At 41.2% G+C, this 22,929-nt stretch overlaps 1 protein-coding gene and 1 long non-coding RNA gene across 3 annotated transcripts in view; one reads left to right on the top strand and one right to left on the bottom strand.

Annotated features, from left to right (window-relative positions):
- LOC109975059 (uncharacterized) overlaps positions 1 to 10,962 on the bottom strand; it is a 50,004-nt gene extending 39,042 nt beyond the window's left edge. Inside the window, exons 1-2 of one of the 2 annotated variants that reach the window (XR_002277075.1) lie at positions 10,802 to 10,962; positions 6,278 to 6,430 (exon numbers count right to left, since the gene is read on the bottom strand). This is a non-coding gene — a long non-coding RNA (uncharacterized LOC109975059). The other variant, XR_002277076.1, reaches the window with a different exon arrangement.
- An 8,418-nt stretch (positions 10,963 to 19,380) lies between these two features.
- LOC109975056 (heart- and neural crest derivatives-expressed protein 1) lies at positions 19,381 to 21,794 on the top strand. Its single transcript, XM_020625576.1, has 2 exons — positions 19,381 to 20,312; positions 21,371 to 21,794. Exons 1-2 carry the CDS (start codon positions 19,833 to 19,835, stop codon positions 21,464 to 21,466), a joined length of 576 nt encoding a protein of 191 aa, XP_020481232.1. The 5' UTR covers positions 19,381 to 19,832; the 3' UTR covers positions 21,467 to 21,794.
- The last annotated feature ends 1,135 nt before the right edge of the window (positions 21,795 to 22,929 follow it).

Raw genomic sequence — 22,929 nt, forward strand, 5'->3', positions numbered from 1 at the left:
TATAAGCAAGCCGTAAAAATAGGATTTGGCCTGAGACATACAAGACAGATCGCGCTGTAAAACAACACGCCCCATCTCCACCGGGGCCGGGCGGGGGCACTTGAGCTGCTCTGGGGGAGGTTGGATTGTTATTTAGTTTTCACAGATGAAGTAAGGCTCGCAGGTTCAGAGTTCGGGCCTTGGTGACGGGTCACAGATTTGAGCAGGAGGCAGGGGCTTTGGCTAAAACTGAGAATGGCTTATAGGGCCCAGAATGCTGTAATCCTCCTCACTAATAAACAATACATAATGTACAACTCTTATGAGGAGGCTCAAAGAGATGAGACACTTTCACATGCAGGAGATGAACACACGCTCACAGCCATACCTGCACACACATGCATGCATAGATATGAGAGCAGAGGTCCCTGCACTAAATCTGAGCCAGTAGAAACACTACCTGTTAACTAAGAAACAACATCATCAGGCACAGCAACCTCGCCTGCGAGTAGCAGTGCAGCGTAGCGTCTGCACATCCGACAGCTTACTGAAGTCACAATTAACCATGTTTAAACGCACATACGAGCAGGAAAACAAAGTTATAGATTATAGATTCATCACAGCTCTGAACAAAGCTACAGAACAGACCAATAATCTGCTACTGCTGAACATTATGGAACTAACATTTCAATTTCAACATTACAGATTTAGGAAATAAATCAAAACAGGACACTGCGGTCTTTCTGACAGACTGAAGAGAAATGCACAAGCAGACATCGTGCACAGTTCAGTTATGTCTGCACAAGAATGTTTAAGAAACAATGACTTAACCTTAATCCTAAACCAAACAGTCCAATGCAAACGTCGGCCTCCTTCGACATTTAAGGAGTAAATGTGTTCTTCAACATGTGAACTGGTTAAACATCAGACCTGTGCAGAAGTGTTTTAGTGGATTTGAAACAAAGATGGTTGGGAGGGTGGGAGACTGCTCACAGAGGTGGAAGGAGTTTGACAGAGTCACGAGTCAAGGAATGATCCTCATGGTTTGTGTGTTTCAACACACAGCTTTTTATTCGTAGGTTGACCAAAACTTTCATTCAAAGAAAAAAAAGAAATCAAATCTGTCTCCGACATCATGAACAGAGTTGGAGAGTTGAATTCATGCCACACTGTTTTTCTGTTGAGGTTTGACTCGTTGGCTTTAATCCATTTTTTTTTTTTTTAAGCTGTGCATTTCAAACCTTGTGTGTGTGATTCACCAGCTGATACTGAAAGGCATGGCCAAGATTTCAGAAATACCGAGGTTATGAGTCCCAGCCACCCCCACTGGAACTCCACCCATCACAGAGGTTGTTGACTAGCCACCAACCAGACTTTGTGAAATATTTTGAAAATAATTATGGTCCAAACTGGGAATTCAAAGCCTTTGCTGCACCACCAGCATTGAAAAATTAACATGCATAATCTAAAAATGTAAACATCTCTTTGTGTCAGTAAACCTCCAAAATTTCCAAAACTATCACCAGAGATATGACGTCTGTGCATTTGGATGTTGCGATCTAAAAAAAAATGCTCGAATCAAACAACAGAGAATAAGGTTTCACATGTAAGAAGTTATCTTACACTATTTCATTTTAACAAGTGTGATGATGTATTACAACAGTTTACTGATCTTTCTTATAAAATAATCAGCTAATGAGACTGCTGATACCAAGTTAAACCAGCTAACGATCAAGTGAAGAAAGAAACTGTGTTTTTAAAAAAATAATAGGCCTACATCAGTAAGATACTGGAAATTATATTGTTCAATCAGACATATGACTGTACCAATTAATGTGTGACGTAGCCTTAAAATGTCTACTTTAAACCGTTTCATGGCGCTAACATGATATATCGTAACCTGTGTTTGTATTGAAACATTAGCTATAAAAGCACACAGTATTGCGTAACATGTGTATACGGTCCAGAAAAGTCCACTGAAATACATGGACAGCAGCAGTGAGGAGACAGGACACTGAGCCCAGTGTCATCAGCAGCCTGGGACAGGACTGAACAGACAGCGTGTTTAAAGGAAGGAGTGATCCCGTTAGTTTTTACGTTTCCAGACTATGTATATGTGCTTCAGTGTTTCTGTAGGCAATTAATGCAGCTCTGATTTATTTCTTGTTGGAGTTGCACACATCTGTAAGGCTGGTTTATCAGAATATGTGGCTGTCAAACTGCAAGTCTGCACAACCCGCACGTAAATAAAATGTAAATGAGGAACTGTGTAGCCTGCCATAATAGGCATTTGATCTTGTATGTTCTACATTATATAAATAGTCTGCAAAAGATGAAGTGTTTTGATATGAAAGTCTGCATTTCTCATTTAACCCAACATGCTGTATCATAACTACATCTCTAGGGTTTGTAACAAACCAAACAGCTTGAGTGTGAATAGACCTTCTGCCCTCATACACATATATGCATTAGGAGGCACAACATCGCCCCTGGCAACACGGTGGCCGTGGTCACGCAGAACAGTAATAGACAGAAGTGGCTCATGTGGCATCTAGTGTATATATCTAGGGAAAAGGCAACATTTCCAATGTTTTTACAGGCTAGACATGCACAGATGTACAGTATGATGACTATTACAACTTGAACTGTAAGAGCAAAATAACTTGATACAATGATTTTAAAAACATCAGGAGAGGTCATTTTCATGGACTTTAAAATGTGAGACTATGCTCCCAACAACATGGTCATGTCAGTGTCCTGTGGTTGGATTTATTTTGGTCTCTATCACAGCAAACAGTTAAACTAGACAAACTAACAGGTGCAAAGTTTACTTTAGAGTTCAAACTGTACCAGGCACATGCACACTAGAGGTTCATGTGTCAAGACCTGAGTATTGATCATTTAGCTGCATTTCAGGTGGATTAAGTGTAGGTGTCATGTCTTCTTTTTTTTTTTAGGTGAAACTTTTTCACTCATTCAGGGCGAGAACAGTGGAGCAGGAGCAGCCAGGATCTCTTCCCTCTTCTCAGTATGGCATCCTGCTGCTAGAAACTGCTGTTGCTCAATATTTAGTCTGAGGCGGAAGGTGTCCACAGACTGCTGTATCGTTCAACACGCACTTTACGATCGAGTGCCAGACAGTCTCATGTTATGTGGTGGGTTATAATAATCGTGTCAGGGTGGAGGAAGGATTTCATTTCTAGATCTGGTCTTGTGTGCAGCTCTGTCTTCTCACGCTCACAGAAGTCTGGAGAAATTCAAGCGCAAAATTTGGTTAGAAATGAGCCGGAGACACATTAAACAAAACGAGGCTACGGACCAGTTGCTTGTGAGTGTGTTCCTGTATCTCTCTTTTTCTTTGTAGTTCTATGTCATTTCTGTCAACAACAGACTTACTACCTCTGAATGTGTAACGTGATGAAGCAAAGATAGTGTGGCTTTTTCAAGTTATTAAAAGACTTCTGTATCTGTAAAGACATTTGGTTTATATTGATATTTACCTGTATTAAAACCTGTTACTTTTGGAAGACGAGTGCTCGCTCTTGTACCCCGTCTCCAAAAGGAATTTTTCTGATTAACACAAGTTTGTTCAGCAGATCTAAATGACAAATCTGTGTGGAGCTTCCTTGCTTCTTGTATAGTGTTGAAGCGTGCCTTTGTGTCTATTTTTAATGAATCCTGTGCGTAAATCTGGCGATTTATCATTTACTGTGAGTGGCTTTTGTGGTAGGCTTCCTTTTGAGACACATTTGAGTGAAGCCACATAAATGAAATCAACTTGACTTGTCCTGACTCATCTTGAAGTGAAGCGTCAAACTGCATCTCAGTTGGAAAGATATAAATATAAAATAAAGAAGCAGCTTGCTGCAAGCCAAAAATCTCAGCTCGTCACCAACTTAAATTGTACTGGTGTTTATTTAATCTTTATCTGTATGAAACATTCGTGGATGACATATAAATGTTTCGGGTAAACATCTAGTTTAGTCTTTTTTGTTTGTTATATTCACATTTACTTCAGTGCTGTACTTAAGTACAGTTTTGAGGTATCTGTACTTCATACTTGACTTTCACTACATTCCAGGGACAAATACTGTACTTTTTTTTACTGTGCTACATGTGTCTGATCACTTTAATTCTTTTTCAGAATCAGATCAATAAAACTAAATACAGAATAATCATCAAACTTTCCCTGGTGGGAAATTCACATGCTACCCAGCAGTATGTAAAGTACAGTATAAGTATATAAGGTAACCTTTACCAGCTGCATCAGTCATTATAATCCAATAATATGATTTACATTAATGTGAAATGTGCCATTCTGCATAATGAGTACTTTTACTCTTGGTACTCCGAGTATATTTTGATGCTAATATTTATGTACTTGAGTGCAGGCCTTTTACTTGCCCTTGAAGTGACAGAGCAGCACGTTTCCATTCAAAAGGAAGAATCACTTCGTATCGGTCTTTCAGTCTCTGAAAACGTTTCGTTTCTGTCATTTAGGTGATTTTTGCCTCATAGATTTGCTTGTCATCTGGTCAGTGGCCAGGATGAGACTGTTTACCAGTCACAATGGCAGCATCAACAAACCACAGACGTTACTCACAACAAAAGCTGCTCTCTTGTAATGAGCTACTCCCTCACTTCCCAGCATCACTCACAGTTTAGCCTGCCTTTATTTAGATGGAGAATAACCGCCGGCGTAATTCGTTCGGCTCGGTGGCAGGCAGCACAAACGCTTCTCATGCAAATGAGGTAAATGTGTACACCAAATTATAGCTTGTCATCCTGCATAAGGCTGCGATGAGCCGGACGATCCACAGGAGGGACCGTCCAGATGAGGCAGCATGGCCAAGCAAGGAGAGAGGGAACGGAAATCTCCACAAGGCAAAGATGATGTCTTACTCTCTGCGGCTGCTCTTTGATTGGATTAGAGTACAATGTGTTTTGCAGAGGACAAATCAAATAGCTGTTATCACTGCTAAAAACTGGCAAAGATTTGTGGAGCTGGACTCACTACATGGAAACATCTGAGTCACAACATGCCGAATCAAAAACTATATTGCATACTGTTTTATTTTGTGGGGTATGGACGTGTACACAGTCTAAAGGCGTCTGTTTTTCCTCAGGAGCGAGGCTACAGAGCAAAGTCGACATGGAAAAGCAGGGGAATGGGAAAATGGCGCAGAGAGCGGCGGGATCGCGCCTTAGCAGAGCTCCCAAACCCTGCGCTCAGTCTGACTAGACTCGTCTCTGCTCTCAACAGGTTCTCACAAAATTTCATGAACTCCAAACTCTCCATCAGATGCTCATCATGTTAAACCGCCAGTGGTTAATATCTGACATCTTTCTATGAAATATACATCCCTGAAAGAAACTAAACAGTTTTGATTAAGTGTAATGTATATGTGTAGTCATACATGTAAGTCATCAATTTCCACACCAGCATATTTCTCTATCTGAGTTCAAAAGTCAGTCTGGGAAATGTAGGAAATCACAAACAAGTATCTGCAGACAGAGAAACACCTTCTCCCATTAGCATTAAGCAAGAGTCACTCCTTTGGTTGTGGTCTGTTATTCTTATAGCGAGTAATCTGTTGATTATTTTCTTAACAAATCAATTAAAATTTCAGTCCATGAAAGGTCAGAAATTTGACCTTACAGTGTCCTAAACAGTTTTTGAGCTTCATCTTCTTTGTCATGTTGGACAAAACCAAAAGATTTGGTACAAACAAAAGGATCAGATTCTCGCAGCTGAGTTTAAATTTGACATTTTAGATGTTTGGAGCCTTTTTCTCCAACTAGTTAGAAAACATCTCACATGGGATTACAACCCGTCCCAACATCAAAAATATAGTACAACAACACAGGAAATAAAAACTATTACCAACAATGCTGCTGCAAATATGTGGCCGTGACCTGCTCTTTCATACACACACATTTGGCCTAATATTACATTTTATGTTTTTAATGGCTTATTTTAAATTATAGCTGTTTATTTACATCAAACAATCGTAATTTGGATATAGTGTCACATCACAAATGTACGTTTTGACACATAATGACACATAATTTGATGATATCAACTATATAAGCCTGACAAAAAAACCTACATTTTCTTTCCAGGTGGAGACGCTCACCTGCTTTGCTGTCTCTCGATGTGCACGTTTCTACGTTGACAACACACTGGTTTATTTTCGCCTCCTGTGGGGCTCCGTGTGCGTTTGGTTTTCCTCACAGAAAACGTTGTTTACAGGAAACTATTTGAAAGTCAATCTGTTAGCATGAAGTGAAAACTTACCTGATGTCATTACTTCTTCAGTATTTGACCTGGGTCTGATGTCAGCACTGTCTCGGGGTCTGTCGGGGGAACCGGGGGTCCGCTGGCACCAGCGGGGCTTAGCCCAGATTGACCTCGAGTCTCTCATCTCCCCGTTCCCACAGGAGAACTGACCTGTGCAGCCACAAAGCAGTCATGGTCAGATTTATGTCCCAGCCACAGAATTACACCCCGCAGTTCTGCAGTCAACCACGACTTAGGTGTAATTTAAAGTAGCACTAATGATCTTTAGAGTATTTTATCCATGACACGTAACATTATCAGTGTAGAGGATTGTTGCGTCTTTCTGCCAAAGCATTTAGTGAGGAACAAACAGGAGGCAGCGCTCTGTGCCACCCACAGCTACATTCACATCTCCTGGTACTGGTTAATAATGTTTATGGATGTTCTCTTGAAACCTCTGAGTCTTAAAGTCAGTGCTGAGTGTTTTAAGCTGTAGTTCTTCTAATGAGTGCACCAAAATAAACTGGAGTGAATGGGAAAAACCACCACTAACTGTTTCAAGTTGAGGTCTTTGACAAACTTTACTATATTATTTTGATTTTCACTTCTGATGTGTGTTGCTAGTACGTTCTGTCTCTGAGACACCAATAATATATTTAAGTGATTTACCCAAAATCCATGTTTCATGTGTCAAAGCAGTGCTAATAAACAAATAGAGAATAATGAATCAAAGTCAAACAGTAACGTGAAATAGACGAGTGGATGGAGTACCGACCGTCTGAACACAAATCCTTAATCTGCGACCTGCTACATCGCTGGAATCGCAAACTGCTGCCCCTGATAAACCGAAATCACTCTTGTTCAGAGGCTGATTTAGCTGCTTGACCCTTTGAACTTCTGTTAATAAGAAGCATCTTACATTCAGTAACGTTCTGTCTCTGTCGTCTGATGTTAGCGCTTCTTGGAAAAAGCGAGTTTATGAACTAGATTCATCTACAATCCACTGATGCAGAAAAAAAAACAGCTGTGAAGATGCAGACATTTATAAAAGGGTAAGAGATTTAACTTGTATTTTTTGTCCATTTGACAATCAACCATCTGAGTCGTCCTCTAGATGTTGGCTAAAGAAACAGAACTCTGTGAACATTGCCTGACGACTGAGCTTCGTCTCCACCTGAACCCAGTAAGTTTGTTACAATGTGACTTAATCAAAGCAGAAGGACGTGGACATTGTCTGTAAACAAACAGCATTTTCCACAACAAAAACACCTGTAACCATGGTAACTGTACACAACAACGAAGGCGACAGCTGCAGCCTCAAAAAGCTTTACAAACAAAAATATTAATAGCGATGCAGGACAGAAATGATGAAAACTAGACTGTAGTGTTTTTAGTTTGTTGATTGAAACTAGCAAAAATCAAATGACTACAGTTTAACAAGAGCTAATATACAATTCCTCAAAATTAACACCGTAACAAACGTGTACAAAGGTGTAAAGGTGTAAAGTTTGTAGTTTTCATAAAAAACCACCATTTACACTGAATTTTCAGGACAACACATTTTAATGGTCATAAAAATGTCTCAAACCACTTCTGCATAACAATCCACTTCTCCTCTCTACTTCCACTAGTCTTATCTATACGCCACCACTACCCGTCACTAACTGTGTTTCTCCTCTCTCCCTGTACCTATCTGCAGGTCATCCTGGCTCTGGAGCTCTACGTCTCTGATGAGCAGGCACTGGCCACATCAACCTGTCCAGTGTTTCATTGTTTGTTGTGTCTTGTTGCTTTTCTTCTTTTGTCTCTCCTCTATCCACTCACCCCAACTGGTCGAGGCAGAAGGCCGCCCACCAAGAGCCGGGGTCTGTCTGAGGTTTCTTCCGTTAAAGGGAGTTTTTCCTCCCCACTGTCACCAAGTGCTGCTCAGGGGGATTGTTTTTAATACAGTCAGGTCTAGACCTTACTTTGTAAAGTTTTGATTTTTGTTGTGATTTGGTGCTATACAAAGAAAACTGAATTGTACTGAAGTGAATTCCTCATGTTCCAAAGACTCAGTCTGACCACAGCCTGGCCCAACACACGGCTTCTGCCTGGTCACTGTCACAATCCTTTAGGCTCTGAAGAACCACCAAGACTCAAATTGACCTTTTCACTGAGCTGAATGCCCCACAAGTTTTCAACTTTTAGTCACTTATACAAAGTCACTGCTTGGGTCAGGAGTAAATGGTGGTAATGTAACCCCAAGGCAATCAATGAGAGCAGTCAGGGCTGCAGTCCGTCAGACCCTTTAACCTACTGCTTCTCCTGGATGACTGAGAAACTTCAGACAAACTGTGTAAGCAGCAAACAACAGATGAACGGCATGTAAAGGCTCTGGTCACTGTACAGGCTGTTTGTCTCAAAGCAGAAGCTCCAGATCAATCAGTGACAGCAACATAAATACAACACAGGTTTTAAAATGTAAATTAAAGACAGGTTGAGCTTACAGAATGCTGCACATTCCTGGGACACAATGCATTATATCCACTGACATAATGCATTCCCTAGCCCCTTAGCCTTAGCCTAACCTTAACCATCACCACTTATGTGCAACCCCAACCCTTAACCTAAACCTAACCAAAGCCTGATCCCTAAAGCCAAGTCTGGACCAACCTTCAAAAAGCTTTTTGAAGTTGTGAGGAGCTGCTAAAATGTCCTCACAATGATGACACAAAAAAAGACCCACACAACATATTAAAGGCATGTACACTCACAAGTAATCTCAAGTGTTGACACATTTTTTTCCTGCAGGTCTAAGAGATTTTGAAGAAATCCAGAAAACAGAGTTGCAGTGTGTTGCTTTGTCTCTATAAGATTAATGAACACACACTGCTATGTGCTCAACACTTCATCCAGATATACACAACTGTGTTACAAATGCAACTGTAGGTGCAATAATGCACATACTGAAACACATACTGTATGCGATGACCTGTTTTCTCCCACACACATGTTGCAGGTATCAGAGACCTGGACCACACCTGGATGAAATGGCCCGTGGTTGTGTTTCAAAGCACCAGCAGTGCTTTTTTCCCTTTTCAAGGCCATTAAAATGATAAAAAGTGTTGCCTCTTTCTCTTAAAACACCAGTGATAACTAAGCACAAAATCATCTTTTCAAAGACCTGCTCATGGTTTCCACTCGCCCTTGGACAAACTGACGTGGACATGTTCCACATGAGAAAATGCAACAGAAACCTCCTGACAGCAAAACAAGCTCCTATTTTACCACATTTATATTAAGTTTAGAGCATTAATGAATACATGTCTAAGTACATGCAGTAAGTTGTGCAGCTCCTTATTTCCATAGGTTCCACAGCCCAGAGAAAAGACTGATTGTCCAGTTTCACTGCATCTAAATGGAATGACTGCCCTTGTTATCCTGGGTGTACTGTCCGTATGTTTAACACAGTGGCTCAGAGCAGGAGGTGACTTTATGATGTGACAGGCTACAGCTGCAAAGCCATGCAACTTATGAATAGTACTTTATTTGGGTCTCAGGTCTAGAGAAGGAACCCAGAGGTGTGAAAAAGTACCAGGGAAAGTCCAGTCCCAGCCGCCTCGCCCCCTGATGGCATCCTGCCACTGATACTGTAAAGGTCATTCTATCAGCCAACAACAGGATACGGTTATGATAAGCATCCAATCAGAGCTCAGGTTGCTGTGATAAGCATCCAATCTGAGGCTGAGAGTTTGTCGCTGCATTCCACAGGCTGATCTGACACTATCATGAGGCCTGATGCTGGCTGGGACACAGAGCTGCGAGGCTATTTTAGGAGCTTTACAGATAGGAAAGAGTTTCGACACAGCTGAGACGAATGGAAAGAAACCTGACCGAGCTGCACTCGAAACAAGGATGTGTTACGTTAACCCTTTCTGATTCCAAATCTGACCTGTTCTAACATCTCCAGGTGAAAGAAATCACACTGTTAAAGGATTGTGTGACAGTTGTAAAACTACTACAATGCATTTTTATCACACTGTTAAATCCTTTGTTCACTTCACAGTTTGCATGTTTCTTAAAAATGCAGAAAACACTTTTCAAAGCAAATGAAAACTGTACCAGAGCAAATATAGGCCAGTAATATATGCACCTAGTGATACACTGCTGCAGTGCCTCTTACTCATTGCGTTTCTTTTGCATAAACACTTTCTGGCAGGACACATTTCAGGATTTGAGTTTAAGTAAAGATAAATTTCCTGATGTAGCCAATAATGCTCTGAAACTCACTAATCAAGCCTGATCTCATGGCGGATTCATACTTACTTGCATAAAAAATGAACATCCCTCTATTCATGTAACACACAAGGCTGATTTTTCACACAAACTAAAATCATGAGTAAATGAACTGTGTTACATTTTCAAAACACTAAAGCTGCGCTGATTGGTCACTTCATCGGGCACTTCTCAGATCAGGGATAGAAAACGTCTATGTGACCAAATACAAAAACAGGCTGGCAGGTAAGGTTAAAATGTTTACTGAATGAACTGGTCACTTACAAGGTTCAGGGCGGTAACACCGAGCAGGAAACACCTGAGGCAGAGCCACAGTCTGTGAGGGGTGGCAGGAATCATGAGGCACCAGAGGAAACCAATCAGCACAGGTGTGGACTGCATAGGCAACAGGTGTGCTGAGCAGAGCTGGAGGGAAAATCCAGGGACAGCTAGGGATGGGATGGGGAATGACAGTTGGTAGAAAAGTCAGGCAGGTAAAACAGGACAGTCACAGGGGGCAGACCAGAGCATACTGACTGATTCTGAAGCTTTAATTGTGCACATCAGTTAACGTGTGTTCATCAGAGGCAACAGGGCAGGGGTGTAGCTGTGTCTTCAACTACTTCAGTGTACACAAAAGTATGTCAACACCCAGCCTTTGAGTGGCCATGTCATCCCAATACTATGGTCACTAATCTGGTGCCATGACAGTCTCTGCCCCTTGAGAAGGACTTTGTATATGATTGTGATTTTGCATTAGTGGCATCTGACACTGATGCTTGGTGAACTGTCTGGCATATTATTGTTTTTGCATAGCTTTAAGCTTGTCGCTCATTTTAGGCCATGAGAAACAGACCCAGATCCACAAAAAGTGTGTAGGTGAAGGGCGCATACAATACTTCTGGTGGATGAAATGACCCTAATACTATTCTTTAAGCATTTGTGATTCTTCCTCTAATAAACTCATCTGAGGATTAGGACATGGGGGGTGGGAGGACTACAGTTAAAAGAAATGTTTGTCGGCCAACAGTCATTGCAGGACTTTGGAAACAGCATATTGTTTCTCTACCTGCAGCAGGCAGAATCTGTCAGCGGATGAACATCTCCTTACGCCACCATAAGCGCAGGCATTTTTAGTCTGGGTGGCCCCAGTGGAGAAATGCAGCCCTCACCCCAGTGGTTAACGTCGCTTCCTAAAGTCACCCCTTCCAAAGCGCCTTCCAGGTAAAACTAATGGGTGTCTCCACATCTGTGGCCCATTCACTGTTTTAATGAGCAGGAGAGCGAGGGGGCCAGAGCGAAGTATGAATGGACAAGCGGGGACTCTAACTAGCTGTGCCTGTCATTAAGAGCCTGAGGGGCAATTATGTTACCAAGCACAAAGACCTCACCAGCAACACACAGTGGTCCTAAAATACACAACAGCCTTCACACGGCTCCACGTGATGCATTTCTCTATATGTGTATTATAACTGAGAGACAAATAAAAACATCCAGCATTTATAAATAGCTGAAGCTAAAAGTAACATTTGGATGGACACTGATGAATTTATTTCAGACCTGTAGGCCGGAATTAAAAAAAAAGATTTCAACATTTAAACGTACGTGATGTAAAAATGTACAGAAATGCTCATAGGTCAGACCAGGAGTGGATGCAGCTTGTTTGCTGTTATAAATGTCTTTTTCCAGTATGTAACAGTGGAGCGCTGCAGCCTCTTCAGCGTTAAGTCGCTCTCTGAACTGCCTCCACCTCAAGATATCTCAGGGTCAAACCTGAACGCCCGTGTTTTGACTGCCAGCCTTTCTAAACCCTCTGGGGTCGTCTGACACAGAACAGCCACCCTCTGTTAAATCTGCTGCTGTGAAATCATTAGAGGCCGACCTGCCGGTGGTCCACGGACCCAGAGCATGGGACCTCAGTGTGTGTGTGTGTGTGTGTGTGTGTGTGTGTGAGTGTGTGTGTGTGTAGGTGGGAGGCTGATGTCTCTGACCAATGTAAGTTTAAAGTGAGGATCAACATGGATAAGTGCAGCTTTCTGGCAACATTTGAGACTGAATAACATCTCCTGGTGGTTTAACTCCTGCTTTAAAGAATTATATCTCTGCAAAAAAAAATTATTGTCAACTCTTCTGTTTTGTTATTCTTTCAATAATCATTTTGTCTTTAAGACCTAAAATAATAGCAAACGACTCTCGTTTTCTTCTTCCTGCTCAGAAGTGGCATCTTAAAATTACTTTTGCCCTAAATAACACTACAAAAACCATTTAAAAAAATCTCATTTTCTGTATATGAAAAACAAAACAGGAAGATGTTTAGTATTTTAATTGATTGCCAAAATAAGTGATTACATTTTCAATGAGATTATTTGACTGTAAGTTTCTGCACTTACGGCTCATGTTGGCATAACATGTGGCTCCATTCTGCTTCACAAAAAATAAAAACTTGCTCAGCAGAGTAAACGATGAAACAGTTATCGCTGAGATGTCTAGAAACACACAGTTTTACACTGTTAACATTTCCTGATCGGAGCTTAAAATGTTCCCTGTGCATGACAGAGATGGTTATGGTGACCTCTGTATTGCTGAAACTATTAGAAATTAACTGATTATTTTAAGTCTTTTTTCAATTTTCCAGTTCCAGTTTCTCTAATGTGACAATCTGCATTTTTCCATTATTTCATTTCATTGAAAACTGAATATGTCTGAGTTAATCTACAGGTGATAATCACAGTTGTAACCTCGCTGATCTACCCGTGGAGGGACAGCCATGATCTTTGGGTCTAGATTTATGTTTCATTTTTTTGATGTTATGGCTGAAACTGTTGCATCCTTAACTGACCTGTCCATTGCATATAATAAGTGATATGTGTATTAGGATTTAGAAATGAAAATGTTTGTGTCACATCGTCGGCTGTTGATGACTGCACAAAACAACAGCCTGAGGACAAAATGAGAAAATGTTCAACAACGGCTCTGGGGTTGACTTGTTTGTACTACACCGCCCAAAAATCCAGTTAGTCAAACAATATAAGATCTGCTCTGTTTGCTTTTTCCTGTTGCTGATGTAAGTTTTTGATCTTTTCTTTAATTAAACAAAAACCTCTGCTGAAACAATAAGCCAGTGTCAGCACAGCAAAGGAGACATCCTTGTTAGGGAAGAGCTGCCAAAGCAGCAGCAAGTGTTAGAACAGTCGTGAACTGTTTATAGCTTAAATCACTGTAGTTTTATAACAGCCTGATGAGTACAGCCGACATTCATTTATATAAAACATACCCAGTCATTACTGATAAAAAGTGTTTCACTGGCTCGTCAGATAAACAAAGACAGGTAAAAGGTAGTTACAGAAAGTGTTGGAGTTGATGTCAGTTTACGTCCGCTCAACTCGTCACTGTCACCTCTCTGCTGCACATTCCAGCCATCCTGCTCTTATCTTTATGGGCTGAGGACGGGCAGAATTACAGCAGCCAGATGACGGTTTCTGGAGCTTTGAGATGCAGATGACCAAAGAGAGCTGAGAGCAGACGCTCCTGGAGACGACAATCACTTAACAATGGACAGATGACAGAAGAGAAGACAATATATAACAGAAGAAAGCTGCGTCTAACGTGGTGGAGCTGCACTGGAGAGTTCACCGTGTCCAGATAATAAAAGAAACTGGAAAGTGGGGAAAAAGTTGTTTTGAAGTAGCTGTAGTAAAAGTCAATGGTCTGCTAAAGCTCCCAAATGACAAACAATAAACTCTGTTTACTCGAGCTGTAGCTTGAGAAGAGTCAGCACAGAGCCTGAATGTACATCAATACAAAAAGGAGCCCTTTTATTCAGACAGTATTCTGAGGTTGAAACAGCGCAGGACGAGTGTTTTTTATAAGTAACCACCGAACCATTGCTCCACATTAAAAACCCAAACAACCCATCTTACACCAACCCAAACCAAAATGAACTAAACTGATGTCATAGCAACTTTGTTGTTCATTTTGCAAACATGTAAATTCAGAGTAATGCTGAGGAACCACGGACCGGTAAGTCGCAACAGCGTCACATTACATGAGGCAGACAATACATGTGAGATGTCTGGATGACATCAGCACCAGTTTAAATTACATCTTAGAAAATTCTGTTCATTGCTTTGGAATAACAACAACAGCTGCACTAGAGCTCGATCTACAAGAGAGGAGAAGGGAGATACTGGCACAAAACATGTGAACCTCTCGGCGTGTCTGCTTTTTACAGAGGACATGTGATATGTGGAAGTCGCATGATAAAACAGAACAATCCAGCTAAAAGGTGGAGAATTACAAAATGATACAAGGGCAGAGACGGCCATTAAAAACCACATTCACTTTGTTGCGATGTACCATTTAAAGCCGATTTTCTTAAAGGAGCAGTTCAACCAAATTATTAGACAGGGAACAGATCGTGTCACTTATTTCTAGAGATATTTTTGTCCAGGTTTTTAAATAAAACCTATCAGTAGTCTCAAAAACTACCATAAACAGTTAATCTGGAGAATTCACAGAACACTGTCAGCAGTTTCACTGGGTGAAAATAGTTCCTATGAAAACTGCAACACAGGATGTTCTGTGGATTATCCAGCGTCAACTAAATCTTTTTTTAATACTTTGAGCTGCACAAATAAAATCCCATTTACCTGCACTGTACTGGGATATAACATAAAATTACACTTGATTACATACTGTAGTAATATTACATTTCTATTCTTACAATATCACTTTTATTTTACTTTTAAAGTAAATAAATGGACAAAATTAAACAATTAAGAATAATTAGCTAATTAAATTATAAACAGAACTTTTTAATATGTATACACACACACACACACACACACGCACAGCCATGAGCACATAAAAAGGTGACAAAAATACTATCAAAACACACCAGGCAGCAGAGCTGACTGTACAGACACTGATGCTTCAGCACATTGGCCTCTGGTGCAAGTAAAGGGGTACAAGTATAATGAGGTACAGTGATACATCCTAAATGTACTAGGCATTTACACTTGCATGTTGATACTGTGTGCTATCAGGTAATTGTTGCTTTTAATTTGCACGGAATGTTTTAATCTAATGTTTTATCTGTGTGCATTGTGCTAAACACTTTGAATTGCCTTTGTGTATGAACATGTGCCATATAAATAACTTTGCCTTACCTAGCACATATTAGTAGATGCTCATGCATATTAAGGAATCACTCTCTTGGTTTGATGAGATGAGGCCTGACCTCAGTTTGGCCTCAAAGACAACACAACAGAGTCGGATAAGGATAAATTCAATGAAAGTGATCATCTCAGCATCTTCCTGTCCGGTGCCACTTTATCCAGCCCTATGTGGGGCTTCTTCTCCCATCAGGCACCAGGCCTCTGAGGGACTCCTTGACTGCAATGACGTGACCCAGTTTGCCCACATATCCCAGAACGAGGAGGAGCTGCCATGTCTAATTGTACCCAGTGGGTTTAATTAGCTTTGCGTGACGGCGTCGATGCACGCCAGAGGTGGATATACATATATACTGTAAGAGCCCCTGTATGATAAACAGTTGGGGCTGAGCGAGCTCTCCAGTGGTTTCCATGTTGAGCGTGTCTGCCTTTGAATGAGGGGGAATATTTGTTTAAAAATGTAGAGTTGAGGGTAAGCACTCTGAAGAGCATGGAAGCAGTGTCTATTGAAAAATCTACATGATGACACAAACAATTAGGAGGAGAATTCATAACACGGCCAAGATGGCTCCTTATGACCTATTTTGGATGTTTCCCCTGCAACAAGAGGGGAGAGAGAGAGGGGGAGAGAGAGATGACTGGAGTCAACTGGGTTTGATAGCAAAATATGAAGAGACTATTAGTGCAGCCCAGGTCTTTCAGCACCTCGAGTGATAGCGAATGAAGAGAAAAGAGGCAAGAGAAAGATCAAAACGAGGGAAAGTTCTGGATGAAGGTCAGAGGAAAAGAGCCGCATGGAGAGAGAAAGAATGGAGAGAGCAGTGGATGTGGAGGAGAACTAGAGATGGAGAGACAGAGTAAGAGGGGGTGGGACTATGACCAGGATTGCATTTCATCTCTGTGTAGTGAACGTCTTAATCGACAGTGTCAGGGTTTCTTTCTGGAGGCTGCATGGTGTTTTTCATGCTGACAGCAGAGGTAACATGTGAGTGGCGAGCAGGACAGAGAGGAGTATGTGCCTCCATTCTGCTCAGAAGCAGCACCACCTTGCATAAAAATATTGTAAAACCTAATGCTATTGTTTCATGTGTTACTAGGAACATGTCACACACCGGTGAAGCACATTGGTTTGTAATATTGTGCATGAAATGTTCAACAAAATTGTAGTTTGTGTGTACAGAACACACTGGGGTTTGCTTACTGTGGGTTTGTCCTGTTCATTTTTACAAGAGTTGGTGAAATTCTTCTCTTAGGCTCAAAACCAAAGCTGCACACATCAGACTACATTCACATTACAGCTTTTGTATTATACTACAGTTCTGCACACTGTAATACCAGAATCACCACAACACACCTGAGGGGCTCGATGGGTTTAGGTTTAGGAGTAATCCAAAGTGAAAAGTATTAAAGCTGCACAGACACAGTTTAAATTCCTTCTAATACATTTTCATGCAAGTTCATCAGAATTGCATATTCACAAACTAAATTAATGTTGGTGTTCTATGTGACTCTTTTCCTTTATAATGTCTCAGTTATTTCTCTTATTTTTATTGCTTTGCTGTACATTTTTCTCTGTTCTTACATAAGATTATTAAAGTTTATTATAGTACCATTACAAAACACTCCACCGCTGCTCCCAAGATGTTACTGACAATTCATTTTATAAGTCAGTCATACATTTTAACATTTTAACCTTTTAACATTTAAATCTGAATGCAGCAACTCATAACCCAGGGTTGAAAAATAATCAAGTTTATTAAAGTTATTAAAAATTTAAAAACTATACACACTATATACATGCCATTTACAAAAATGTACTTTATATTTATAATTTATAGTGATAGGCAGTATGGTCTTATAATAGCACAGAAGATTAAAAAGGTGGAAAATTAAAGACAAATCCCGAGGAAAATGAGTGGAAAGCCAAACAGCAGGGTCACTGATCAATCAGCTGACTATTGTATTGATGATCTGATCGATCTTTTTATTCCCAGACATTGTAAAAAAATGCGACCGTGACTCTCCAGAGCCAAAGGTGGCGTCTTCACATGCCTTACTGTGTCCAACCAACACAGCCACACAGATTCCGTTGATAATGATTGCAGCTGAAGGAGTACAATAAAGTGTTGGACACAATGTGGGAATCTGGTATGGAAGGACGCTGTTTCCTCCCTCCAACACAGGAGACCTGACACTGCTCTGGAAACATGGAATAAAAAAAAAGTTATTCACTTTATTCTAGTTTTTTCTTTCATTTGTCACCCAACCTGCGAACAAAGTAGTCACTGGAACAAAGTCTATTAGCTGCAAAATGTGGGAATCCTGAAGTAATGTCATAACAAACAAATAAACAGCGTGTAGCCAAAGTTATGAACATTATATTCACCAACTGAAATTTTACGACATTATAAGAATATGAAAGAATACACGAAGACAAAGGGTGAAACATAAAGTCCTGCGCATGTGCAGACTTCTGTACATCCGTGTGAAATACGGGACATAAAGTTGTGACTGATGATTATTTATTGTGAGACGGGGGGACAGTGAGTTATGCTGCAACCCGCCGTGCTGTAAACAGTGAACAGGCCGGGAGAGCGTTTATGGAATACATGTAACCCTGCTGGAAGGTGACACCTCCTGATTTATGGCTGTATTTAGATAAGACGCGGCCGTAAATGGTTTCTAAATAGCGTCAAGGTCACGCAATGTAATGGGATAATGTTTTTAAGCGATGGAGATAAGATGATGTGTTTAGTGTTCGAGGAGCTGTGGGGACTTAATGCGGAGATAAAGCCGCTACAGGCCTTTTCCTTATACTGCTGAGGTATGCTGACAAAAGGCCGCGCACTGCGTCTGTCCCAACAGAACCAAATAATTCATCAAACCTCTCATTTACACTTATCTGAGGTCGGAAATATACCTAATGTTATTACTGGAAAAGGAGGGATGGATGAAATCTTCTCAGGCTTATTTACTCTGGTTATATTGTTGAAATCAGCCATTCCCGGCACAAAACGATCATTACGCGTCTACGAAATATGAAAAATGTTTAAACAATCATTAGGCTGAAACGGCTATGGATGATAGTGTGACAGAAAAATAATCTCATACTTCCAGAGTAAATTAATGGCAGGCAGCAAAAAAGTACTGACACAAACTGTCAGAAGTTTATAAAGTCTTTCATTATTCCTTCATTTCTTGAAAAGGAGTCGGTGCAACAGTAGATGAGGACGTTGATCTATCAAAACGTTTAGCTTTTGTCTTAGTTCAAGACACAAATAATTGTTTTGTCAAGAGCAAGAATTTTTTAGTGGTGAATTGTTTTCTCTTTATTTATTTATTTTTATTTAAAATGTATGCATGCACCTTCATACGTCTATATTTCTAAAATGAAACCCCTGTTGCATTTAGACACATGATCGATCTTGAATAAATACGTAAAATAAGGTCATTTACACCCCTGAATCACAACAGCGCCTAATTCAACAGCTACATCCTAGCAGATAAATTCCGTGCGTAAAACTTCTCCAAAACTAAAACATTCAAACTGGGAAAAAAAACAGATCAAAACCTGAGAGAGTTAACCAACTTTTCCTCATATGTGCACATCTGTGCAGCCAGAAACCAGCTACAACATGCAGATATTTGCTGCTAGTGCAGTGAGATTATGGCACCATGGCGCATGTTATTGCAGCCTCTCCAGACTCTCCTCCCATCGTGGGCGCTTTCCTCTATTGGCTGCCTCCTTTCCACGCTGACATCCAAATCATATAAACCTGGGGGCCTCACACCTTCACCGGGGTCAAATTTCTTGGGCAAATCAGAGCTTCCTCTTCGGGAAACAATCGCAAGACAGAAACACAAGCGGAGCCCAGCGCATCGTCGACATTAGTTCTCTGGAATTATAAACTTTTTGCGGCCTTTCGCCTCGGCTGAAGTCGCTTTCAGAATGACAAGGCTGAAGAAGTCGTTGGCTGCATTTGGTTTGACTCGTTAATGAATTCAAGGGAATACATATTTAAGTCTTGAATGAGTCCTGTTGGCTGTAGATCCCCGAGCAGAGACCGTTTTGGGGCAGCAGCAGAGAGACACCGAGGGCGACGGCCAGCACGGCAACCTCCATACTTGCTATCCCGCTCAACATGAACCTCATCGGTGGCTACCAGCATCACCACCACCTGATGCACGAGCCCTTCCCGTTCGTCCAGCGGTGTCATCAGGATGCGCCCTATTTCCAGAGCTGGGTGGTGAACCACGGCGAGGTGCCACCGGACTTCCAGATCCAGGCGCCCTACCCCGCCGCGGAGCTCGGAGTTCCCGGAGCCACGCACGACGCCCGGCTGGAGGGGCTCCAGGCGGGAATGGGGAAGAGGAGAGCGTCGGGGCCGAAGAAGGAGCGCCGGAGGACGGAGAGCATCAACACAGCTTTCGCCGAGCTGAGGGAGTGTATCCCCAACGTCCCGGCGGACACAAAACTGTCTAAAATTAAAACTTTACGCCTGGCGACCAGTTACATCGCTTACCTGATGGACGTCCTGGCCAAAGACTCCGGGGAGACGGAGGGCTTTAAGGCCGAAATTAAGAAATTTGAAAACCGGGATCTGAAAAGAAAACGGGATCTGGTAAGTTTGAAGGTGTCCCCAAAACCTTCAGGGTGACTTCAAAATAACTGCAACACAGAAATATGCTTCTATAACTGCTTAATTTACAATTATGAGTCACTGGAAAATATCTGGAGGTTTGGAAAGTGGCCTTAAACGCAGAGCCAAAAAAAGAAAGGTGTATTTTAACGGTGTGGTGTCTTTTATTAGAGCCTAATAATTATTTAGCTAAGATTTAAACCCTGCTTACTTCATGTTTTTAATACAATGTTTAGCCTGAACAGAAGCAGTTAAGTTATATTTTAGCTCATTTACACTGTTTAGCCAACAGACCTGCAACACAGCATTTTCTGTCACTTCCAATTCACTATAGCTACATTATTCATTATGGGCCTTATGGCTTTGCAGAGAGAACCTAACATCAACGCACAACCTCGTTAGTGAAGTCACTTTAACAGTTAGGTGTATTCAGACCCTTACATTTTCACACGCACTGAGATCCGCACTGTCACATTTACACACTGTAGCTGCAAACCGCTGCATGCGTAAAATATTTCCAGCAGCTGATACCTAGCAGGTAGAATATATATTCGACTTTTAAATTATGCTAACATCTACAGAAGGCTACATAATAGATGCTAATCCCATTTTCTATAAAAAGTGAAGGTTCTATTTAATAAAAAGAAAAATTAAGTTTTCCTCCAAAAGATGCATGTAGTGCCACGTATACTCTAAGTTTGAATCATAAATGATTGAATTATTGGACTATTACATATAAAATAGCCTTCTGCCTATATTATACGTATTTAGTAAGTGATGTTTAAACCAGGGTTTCACTTCTATATACCGACTTCAGCGAGGCCCCGGCTGCTTCCCTGTGCGCTGAAGTTACCAACATGTGAACAGGAGCGTGAAAACACCATGTGCCATATCTTCCAGTGTAGTCAGACTCTGAGCACGGCCAGTCTGGGGTGTATGGTGGTATCAGGACACGGATCCAGAAGAAATAGTTTTGAAATGCGGTGACTCACTAAATATAATAATGTGGTGTTTTTGTTGTGTGCCCCCTCCTCCCACAGACCGACGGCCTGCAGGACTCTTTAGGAGCGGAGAAGAAGGTGAAGGGCCGGACCGGGTGGCCGCAGCAGGTCTGGGCTCTGGAGCTCAACCAGTGACCCTCCCTCCCCATCAGCCAAACCTCTTCAGAGACTCTGGACTCAAATCTCATTAAAGAAAATAAGTTAAATAAATCACTGACTGTACCCGAACAATCGCTGCGCACGCGCAGTGATGCGCAAAACGAGAGAAAGGACAACATGTAAACACGTTGCATGGCGGAGGAAAACACGTTTTTGTTGCGGTTTCCTCCTGGTTTTCAGCTCGACACACAAAATCAGACTGTAGGAGTTTGATATTTGTCCTATTTCTGCTTTTAGGTGTCGCCACCCTCCGGTACTGTAGACCAGATGTTGCCACGGTGTCAAAAACAACTGTCTCCCCGAAAAAAAAACGTGTTTATCTGACTTGGTGTGGTGGTGTTTTCCGCATCTGATAGCGCTGAAATTTAAGTGAAAATAAATCGATTATGACAAATGAGAAGTGGAGTAAATTTAGAATAGGGTGCGGTCTGAGAGAAACGCGATTGCAAAGTGAAATTACTTTAATTAATTTAAAATTTGTCTGAATATGTATCTCTTAAACGCGGGGTTTCTAGAGGGGAACCATCAGAAATATGTCACAACACGTTTCAGCCTATGTGTCGTGTTGGTTTTCGTATGTGGGTTCCTTGAAGGCCACTGGCGTCCACTGACAGACTTTTATCCAGTCAGAAAGCGGCGCTGACGCACAGGTATCCAGCGTCTATAAGGACTTTCATCAGCTTCAATACAGAAACAGATGTGATATATTTCACACTTTTCTTGTCGTCACTTGTCTTTGTGATGCCACTAGGAGTTTATAGGCTGGTACACAGGCCTAAACATTTTGCAGAAATGGCAGTGAGTTTTTATTTAGTTCAATTAAAGTCTATCCTGAACGTTTCCACCTTTTGCAAAAGGTTTATAAAACACAACATGCACACTGAACCGCACCGACTCGTGTTGAATAAAAATTAATTTCTTAAAATTAAAAACTAATAATAAATAACAACTGATAATGACAAGCAAAACATTGCATAGTCTAATATATATATATGCACAAACTGACTGAATTAAAAGAGCAGGGCCAGGGGAGCACAGAGTCCAGAGGAAGCAAATTGTTCTTTTGGACACTGTTGAACATGGAAACGATTGATTAATCCAACGAACCCCGCTCAGATCACTTACAACAACCTGGAAGGCAGAGCCCTGGCTGTAAACTGCAAACTGTAAACTGTTGCTGGTGTTTCTTGAAGGAGATTATTGAATATACTGAAGTAAATCTACCTCAGAATTAATGTCACTGTCCGTTCCCAGAGGAAAAATTTCGATTGAGACGCCGGAGGTTCCGTTTGCGCACAGCTTTCACCCCGACACGTAACACACTCAAACACAAAGGGATACAAGTTTATTTCTGTGCGAAATTGTGACAGAAATGTACATTAGATGTGAAGTTATATATAATTCCGTAAATAAATTAATTATTTTAAGCCAAAGGGTTT

The sequence above is a fragment of the Monopterus albus genome, unplaced genomic scaffold (assembly GCF_001952655.1).
Source record: "Monopterus albus unplaced genomic scaffold, M_albus_1.0 scaffold360.1, whole genome shotgun sequence".
Taxonomy (NCBI): Eukaryota; Metazoa; Chordata; class Actinopteri; order Synbranchiformes; family Synbranchidae; genus Monopterus; species Monopterus albus.

Bases quoted from the DNA above. Each gene is read 5' to 3' on its own strand.
- LOC109975056 (XM_020625576.1), top strand. From the start codon at position 19,833: ATGAACCTCATCGGTGGCTACCAGCATCACCACCACCTGATGCACGAG. The intron at 20,313-21,370 runs GTAAGTTTGAAG...CTCCTCCCACAG, and splicing joins TGAAAAGAAAACGGGATCTG to ACCGACGGCCTGCAGGACTC.